At 61.2% G+C, this 7,794-nt stretch overlaps 1 protein-coding gene across 1 annotated transcript; it reads right to left on the bottom strand.

Moving 5' to 3' along the window:
* Window positions 1-3,164: 3,164 nt before the first annotated feature.
* On the bottom strand, window positions 3,165-6,868 carry LOC128817940 (serine/threonine-protein kinase pim-1-like). The gene is made up of 7 exons (XM_053996844.1): window positions 6,679-6,868; window positions 5,946-6,616; window positions 5,743-5,793; window positions 5,172-5,538; window positions 4,349-4,528; window positions 3,944-4,093; window positions 3,165-3,753 (listed from the first exon to the last, which is right to left on the bottom strand). Exons 1-6 carry the CDS (start codon window positions 6,866-6,868, stop codon window positions 3,987-3,989), a joined length of 1,566 nt encoding a protein of 521 aa, XP_053852819.1. The 3' UTR covers window positions 3,165-3,753; window positions 3,944-3,986.
* Between the last annotated feature and the right edge of the window lie 926 nt (window positions 6,869-7,794).

Consider the following 7,794-nt stretch of genomic DNA (forward strand, 5'->3'; position numbering starts at 1 on the left):
GGCCCCATACCTGTCACAGGATGGGGCCACACGCAGGAGCGTCATTACTACGTCAGCGGGCTGTTCTTTGGTGAGATGCAGCAGGGCCCTGTTCAGCCTGTGCTCAGCAAACTGATTGGCCATGAGCCACTGGTGGATGTACCTCACCATGGCGGGCAGCTGGAGAAGGCACGGGGAGACTTGGAAAGCTGCCAGAGGGAGGAATGTCCCCAGCTTCCCCAGAGAAGTGCTTCCCTTCCCACCACACTGCCATGGCCTAAAAGGCTTCCAGTGACCAGCGGGCGTGGCTTGGGAGGCCAAGCAATTCCTGAGAGGATCAAACCCTGGCCAGAGGCTGCTTATTTGCTTTGGATTGCAAAACCCCTCCTCTACGAGCATATCCAGCAGGGCAGCACAGGTCTTGGCTTTGAAGGTGTGTGAATATGCTCTGAGCCCTGTGCCCATGGTTCTAGTCTCTTCCTCCTGAATCCTCTTGATGAATTTGCAAACCAGGTGTAGGAGAAGGGCAGGAAGCTCTGTTCCTCTTTCTTTCAGCCCTTGAAGGCATGGCAAATGACATCAGCGTCGCCGTTGGAAGCCTGGCAATTCAAACATTGTACGTCCTCCAGGCAGTAGAGAGAGCTCGATATTCCATCTTGGACAGCCTGCATGATCAGCTCTGCAGGGCATGGAGGACACGGCCTCGTCTGTTAGGGCTCGGCTGGCTGTGCTGCTGGAGATCTGCAGAGAGCTGATCCCAGAGGCTGTGTCTGCTGGGGCCACCTGAGCCAGGAGGAATGTTTCATTTCTTCCAGGTTGTTCCTTCCTTCTTTTCGCTTTTCTTTAGCATATAAATATAGGATGTGTTGTAATAGACAGACTCCCAGGATCTTTCTTTTGCTGCCCAGGCTCTGCAGGGTATAGGGGAAGAGGGAGAAAAGGGTGCCTGGGCTCAGCAAGCTGCCCAGGCGTGCAGGGTTGGAAGGAAAATGGCCAGAAGCCCCTTGGCCTTTGGTGGTTCTGCTGAAGCCTTTGTGCTGCCAACAGAGCTGGTGGGCAGGGGCCGGAGTTCCAGGGATCCCTGTGAGACCGGTGCCTGGAGATGGCCACAAGCCCTGTCCCAGGCAGGAACCGCCATCTGTGTCCTCCTGCCCGTGTGTTGCTGGCTGGATTGCTGAGGGCTCCGAGGTGCCTCTCGATGGGGCTCCTCGGGAGCTCCTGTGGGGCTGCGGCGCTGCTGCCGGGCAGGTTGGCTGGGCTGGGGGAGACCCTGAGGGGATGGGGCCACCAAGGGATGAGGGGCTGCGGAAGCCCTGACAGGACAAGGCAGTGGGAAGGCACAGGGGGGATGTGGGAGGGAGTGGGTAACGTTAGCTCAGGGAGGAAAGTGGGTTGGAGCCAAAGAGACCACTCAGCCCGATGTTCATGTGGCAAACAGAGAGCGTTTGTGCTCAAGCCCTTCCTTCTAAAGGGCCTTTGAAAAAGGCAGTCTGGATAATTTCACTGGTCTGATCTCTGCGCCCCTTCAGATTCTGGCCTGTGAAATGCCTGCAGCCTCGGGAGAGATGTGATGGGCGAGGCCCCTGTCAGTCAAAGCAGGGGCTGGTACATTCACCCAGTACAAGCCAGCCTGCACTGTGACACACGGCAACAGAGTGCCAGGCACAGCTGCGGGTGCTCCCCATGAACCTCAGCTCTGGGACCCCTGTCTGCCCCAAGCTTCAGGGCTGCAGTGGGAGCCCGGCTGGGCTCTGCCCTGGGGCCATCCTGCAGGGACAGCTGCAAACAGGGAACATTCCCTTGCCACCAAGAGCCAAGCCAGGGCTGCAGGGCAGCTGCTCCAGCCCGGACTGCACTGTTGGGTGCTGCGCTCTGGGGCTGGGGCTCCCCACACAGGGGACTGGACTGGTGTGCCAGAGGAGACAGAGAAGCTGCAGCTACAGCCTAACTGAGGTGGGTGCATGGGCTGGGAAGAGTGGGGAGGCTCAAGGGGATTCACAGAGCTCATTGTGCTGGAAGGACAAGGAAAAAGGAGTGGGAACTCAGCAGTGAGGAGAGCTGAGGGCTGGAGAGCAGCTCTGAATGCCACTAAAATCCAACCAGACCTGTGGGACATTGCTGCTCCTCAGACAGTGACAGGATGAGTCCCTAAGCTGGGGCTCGGCCTTCCTTGTGGTGAGGGGCATCAAGGAAGGCAGCAGTGTGATGGAGACTGCCACGGGCTGGGAACTCACTGGGGAAAAAGAGGGAGCAGTTGGGAAGTAAAAGGCAGGTGGGGGAGAGAACTGTTCAGAGAAGGGCTGAGCTACAGCTTGAGCAAGCTGCAAAATGTCATTTGGGGTCATCCCAGATTGATTTCATTTAGGAAGCTATTGAACAAGTTTATTTTTTGGGTGGTGGCATCTTTTCCCTTGGAGGTGTACACTCTGCAAACTTGAGCTGTGTTGCTGAAATGCTCAAGCAAGTCTGTGCTGCAGGTGACACCATTTCTTCTTTGGCTGATTCTGGCCCAGTGCTGAGCTCCAGCAGAGCCCTGGCAGAGCCCAGAGCAGCCTCAGCACCCGCAGAGCGCGGCTGCAAGGAGAGAAACCAGAAAGCGCCCATCAGCTGAAGGCTCCTGTCCCCTTGTCCCAGCCGCCCGCGGTGCCCAGGCCATGCTGGCCGTGCCCAGAGCAGTGCCCAGAGCTGCCCATCACTGCTGCCTTTGGCAGCAGAGCAGGAGGGCAGGACATGTGCCCAGCCTGCAGCCAGCCACGGCACATCCAGCCCTCAGCAGCTGCCCAGAGCAGGATGCTCCTGTGCTCGCTGCCATCTCCCCAAAGCTCTGATCCCACCATGCCAAGCAGACGGGACCCACCTGACGCCATCCACCGCTGGAAGAAAAGCTGGTCCCAAATGATGTCCTCAGCCTTCTCCAAGGGCACGGCCCATCCACGCCGCAGCTGCTCCCAAGCACTTCCCCATCCAGACTGGACCCAACCTAGAACGCTTCCTCTAGAAAAACACACAACAAATTATTGGAAATAGATCACAGACAAAAAGGGGAAACGAGAAAAAAGGTCAAAAATCATATCTCTGACAGGGACTTGAGGAAGGCCCAACCCCTGCATGCCAGGGAAAACCCCACCCACAGGTGAGGGAAGCCCAGGCTTTCTCCCTTCCCCGTGCACTGCCCCCCAAAATAAGGGTGATCCCAAAGCAAACAAGGGCAGGGGAGCAGCCCAAGCCCTTCCTTGCCTGCAAAGCAAAGCAGCCCCTGCACAGGTTCTGGAGTCCCACCTCTTCTCCCACCATGGGGGTTGGTTTGTGTCACGCTGGCTGCCCCAGCCCCAGCCCCAGCCCGGGGCCAGGTGGGTGGTGGGGGCTGTTGGCAGGGCCAGGAGCCCACTCCCATTTCGTACCCACCCCAGCCCAAGCCCCCAGCCCTGCCAAAAGCAGCTGGGCAGCCGACTGAAGGATCAGCTGCATCTGCTCCAGCAAAGGGGGAACCTTGTGTTCCCGGCCAGGCTGTGCAATGCCCAAATCTGGGAGCATCCCCTGCGTGTGGACTCATCTGCAAATTCCCTGTGGAGCCTGGCTTTGGAGAAGGTGCCAGAATCAAAGTGCCATCATCTTCAGCTTGCCCGTGACCAGGTGGAGCAAGAGGTTGTCATCCTTGATGTCGTCCTCGCTGTCTCCAGCAGCAGCAGCCCCACCTGCTACAGCTTCTCCAGGGGCTCCTTCTCCTTCCCTGGGGCTGAGACCAGGCTGTCAGGGTTCTGCCCAGGGCCCCAGCTGTCAGGGAACCAAGGACAAGCAGAACCAGCTCGGATGACGGCCACCAGTGCTGGGCAGAGCAGCTCCGCTCCAGCACAAGGGCTGCGTGTTCCCATCTGATGACCCCTGGGCAGTGACACAGGCAGCACAAAAAAGTCTGGGTTCCTTTGCTTCTGATTGCCAAGGCATGTGTGGAGCTGTAACTTACCAGGGCCCTGCATCAGAGTGTGCCTGTGGCTCTCTCCCTTCTTCTAGGGCAGATGAATGTCCTGCATCCAGGTATCACACAACAGCTCTTCTAACGAGGGCCTTTCGATGTCCAGCATGGATAAACACCTCCTGATCACATCTTGGCACTCTGGGCAGAGAAACCAGAACCCGCTGGTCAGTTGGAGAAGGCTCCTGTTGGCTTTGCCCCACTATTCCTGTGCCCTGGCCATGCTGGATGTGCTCAGAGCTGGGCCTAAACTTTCCCATCAATTCCCTGTTTTGGAGGAGAGCAGGAGAGCAGGACATGTGCCCCCTCCTCAGCAGCTGCCAGAGCGGGATGCTCACGAGCTGCTGCTGTCTCCCAGCACTGGTATTGCCCCTGTGGCCACAGATGAGGATCCACCTTGAGAGAGCCGTTGTGGCAGTGAGAGCTGATGGTCCCAGCTGATGTTCTGGCACCCCCTGAAAGGGTGCTCCCCGCAGACCATCTGGTGCAGCACGATGCCCAGGGACCAGACGGTAGCTGGCTTGCCGTAGTACCAGCCAAAGTGGGTCCATTCCGGGGGGCTGTATGACCGTGTTCCTATGGAATAGAGATGGGCTTCAGCAGGGGGATGCTGCTGCTCCCAGAGCCTGGCCCCAGCATCCCTGGGCATGCGGGGGCTGCCCCAGTGGCACACGGGGTGACCGCTGCCCTCTCGGCAGCACCTGGGACTTGAGTACAGACTTGGGGTTGAAAAAGAAGCCACAGGTGCTGGAAGAGGGCAGCAGGAGCCTTGGCAAGGCCCGACCATGACAAGGAAAAACCCACTCAGTGCTGGGGAAAACCATGCCTTCATCCTCCCTGCCTGCATTGCCCCAAAGAACATTATGAATCCAAAGCAAACCAGGTGAGTGGAGCAGTCCAAGCCCTTTCTCACCTGCACACCAAACTGGCTGGGCCACAGGTTCTGGCCCCCCCTCTCTGCTACCCCCACCCACGGGTGTTTTTGCTGGGCTGGCTGCCCCAGCCCCAGCCCCAGCCCTGGGCAGAGTGGTGGGCAAAGGCTGCCAGCAGGGCTGGAAGCTGGCTCCCCACCCAGCCCTGCTGAAACGCAACTCGGCTGAAATCTCAGTGCCATGAAGGGCAGCAAAAGGGACAATCCCCAATGCCACAGCCAGCTTGGGCTGGGAGATGTTGGGCCATGAGATACCGGGACCAGGAGCACACCCCTGTGTGGACTCACCTGCAAAGTGAATGTAGGCTGTGTCTTGCAGGTAGGTGCCACAGCCAAAGTCGATTAATTTGGCCTGCCCGGTGGCCAGGTCGACCAGGATGTTCCCTGGTTTGATGTCCCTGTGGAGGACCCCGCAGCTGGTGCAGTGCCGCACGGCCTCCAGCACCTGGCGGAACAGCTCCCGCACCACCTCCTCGGACAGGAACCCCCGTGCCCGAATGAAATGGTGCAGGTCCTGAGACCGCTTTGGGCGCTCCAGCACCATCACGATGTTGTTGGGGAGCTCAAGCCACTCCAGCAGCTGGACGACACCGGGGAACCCAGTGGACATCTTGGCCAGCAGCACGACCTCCAGGGGTGCGCTGGTGCCGTCGGGCTGCGGGAGGAGCACGATGCCGTCAGTGGGGCTGAGGCCGTGCCGGGGCTCGGGAACCCCTCGCCCAGCCTGGGATGCTCTGCGCCCTGCGCTGGCCCCACGCCCGCTCTCCCTCGAGGCGTCCCGGCGGCTTCCACCCTGCCGGGCCCCGGCTCATCCCCGCCCGGCATGCCCCGGCTTCTCCCGCTGGCCCCGCTCACTCACCAGCTGGCCCCAGTGCAGGACGCGGTTCCGTGGCACCCTTTTGATGGCCACCTGCAAGCCAAGAGAAGCAGCGGGCTCAGCTCGCCGCCCGCCCTGCCCAGCCCCATCCTCCTCATCCTCCGCATCCTCCTCCTCCGCCCCCTCCTCCTCCTGTTCCTCCTCCGCCCCCTCCTCCTGCGCCCGCCGCCGGCCCCGCCGCTCACCGGGGCGCCGTCCGAGAGCCGCGAGGCCGCGAAGACGCTGCCGAAGCCGCCGCGGCCCAGCAGCGAACCCAGCCGGTACTGCTCCTTCAGGCCCGGCTGCGCCTTCCCTGCCGGCGGGACGCGGCTGTCAGCGCTCGGCCCGGGGCCAGGAGCGGCCCCCGAGCGCCCCTCAAGTGCCCCGGGCCGGCCATCCCCAGGCGTTCGCTCCTGGCAACGGGACAGCGGTGGCTCGGGGCCGGCGGCCGCGCTGCCGAGCGGCGGAGCTCGGGCCGGGGAAGCCGTCGCGGAGGCGGCGGCAGCGGCCGCGCCGCCTGTGTCCTCCGCGGCGCCCGGGAGGAGCCGGCGCCGGCGCCGGCGCCGGGGCCGGGGCCGGGCCCGGGGTCGGGCTCGGGCCAGGCGGAGCCAAAGGGAGGCGATGCCGCCCCAGCCCCAGGCACTGATGCCCGCCCAGCAGCGCCAGCGCCAGCACGGCCAGAGCCAGGTGGGGGCGAGACGGCGGCGGGACGGCCGGGGCCGGGGCCGGGACAGCCCCGCCCGGGGCCGGGGGCGGGCCGGGGGCATGGCCCGGCCGGGTATGGGGAGAGAGAGACCGGGAGAGGAGGGGACAGCGGGAACGGGAGAGTGGGAGAGGCTGCGGGACAGCGGGAGAGGGAGAGGAGGAGCAAGAGGGACTCCACAAAGTTGCTGCTTTCACTGCTCTGTCTGCTGCTGCTGCCGCTGCTGCCGCTGCAACTGAAGCTCCGGGGCCGTTTGTCCCCGTGTCCGTTTGTCCGTTGCCCGCTCGCCCCCGCGCCCAGCCCCGCGCTCCCCGGGGGCAGCCCCTGAGCCTGTCCAAACACGGGAACTTTGCCCTCTTCAGCCCAGACCCAAAGTCTGGACTCCTGCACAGGGGCACAGGGATCCCCTCGGTTGCTGCTGTGCATTGTCCCTGCTGAGGGTCAAACACTATCGGAGCGCATTCCCTGAATGCAGAATTTGTCCCTGACCCAAGCACTGCATTTAGTTTACAGCATTGCTTTCCAAGAAAACCAGGGGAAGGCAAACTGTGTGCAGCTCATGGTCTTTTCCAGTGTCTAGACCTTGCCATGTCATGGATCTTAGAGGTGAGATGCATTTGGAATTCATGGCATGGAGAAGTAGTGCAAGATGGAAAAGGGGAGCATAAAAATAAATAGAGAAAAACATCTTGGATTGTTTCTTTCCATTTTTATTTCATTTCCTAAAAGCTGTTTCAGTTTTCCCGGACTCTACTCCTGGGAGTCCTGTTTGCTCTTTCCAAGAACTTTTCCTGGGGAACGAGGTGCAGCTTCTGTCACAAGATGTGCCACCAACTGCAGCTTCTCTTGGCTTTCCACACTGTGTGTGCAGCAGGACTCTTGCAGCAAAGTAGGACAAATGTTTGCGAAACTTGACAGCTTGTTCTTTCTCTTCCTTGTGGGCTGGGCAGCTGTGCCAATTCCTCAACACATGTCCACCCCAGCCAGGCCAGAACTCCTGTCAGGGGTCTGCAGGGTCCTTGTGATGGCCGTGAAGCAAATGAAGGAAAGTTTGGACCGTCTCTTACAGGGGGATGGCATGAGGTGGGTCCCGTCTGCATGGCATGGTGGGATCAGAGCTTTGGGGAGATGGCAGCGAGCACAGGAGCATCCTGCTCTGGGCAGCTGCTGAGGGCTGGATGTGCCGTGGCCGGCTGCAGGCTGGGCACATGTCCTGCCCTCCTGCTCTGCTGCCACAGGCAGCAGTGATGGGCAGCTCTGGGCACTGCTCTGGGCACAGCCAGCATGGCCTGGGCACCGCGGGCGGCTGGGACAAGGGGACAGGAGCCTTCAGCTGATGGGTGCTTTCTGGT

This window comes from Vidua macroura, chromosome 22 (genome assembly GCF_024509145.1).
Source record: "Vidua macroura isolate BioBank_ID:100142 chromosome 22, ASM2450914v1, whole genome shotgun sequence".
Classification (NCBI taxonomy): domain Eukaryota; kingdom Metazoa; phylum Chordata; class Aves; order Passeriformes; family Viduidae; genus Vidua; species Vidua macroura.

Coding starts and splice junctions, on each gene's coding strand:
- LOC128817940 (XM_053996844.1), bottom strand. CDS start 6,868: ATGCACAGCAGCAACCGAGGGGATCCCTGTGCCCCTGTGCAGGAGTCC. Junction 6,617..6,678: donor CAAACGGCCCCGGAGCTTCA/GTTGCAGCGGCA, acceptor AACTTTGTGGAG/TCCCTCTTGCTCCTCCTCTC. Junction 5,794..5,945: donor GGCTCTCGGACGGCGCCCCG/GTGAGCGGCGGG, acceptor CTTGGCTTGCAG/GTGGCCATCAAAAGGGTGCC.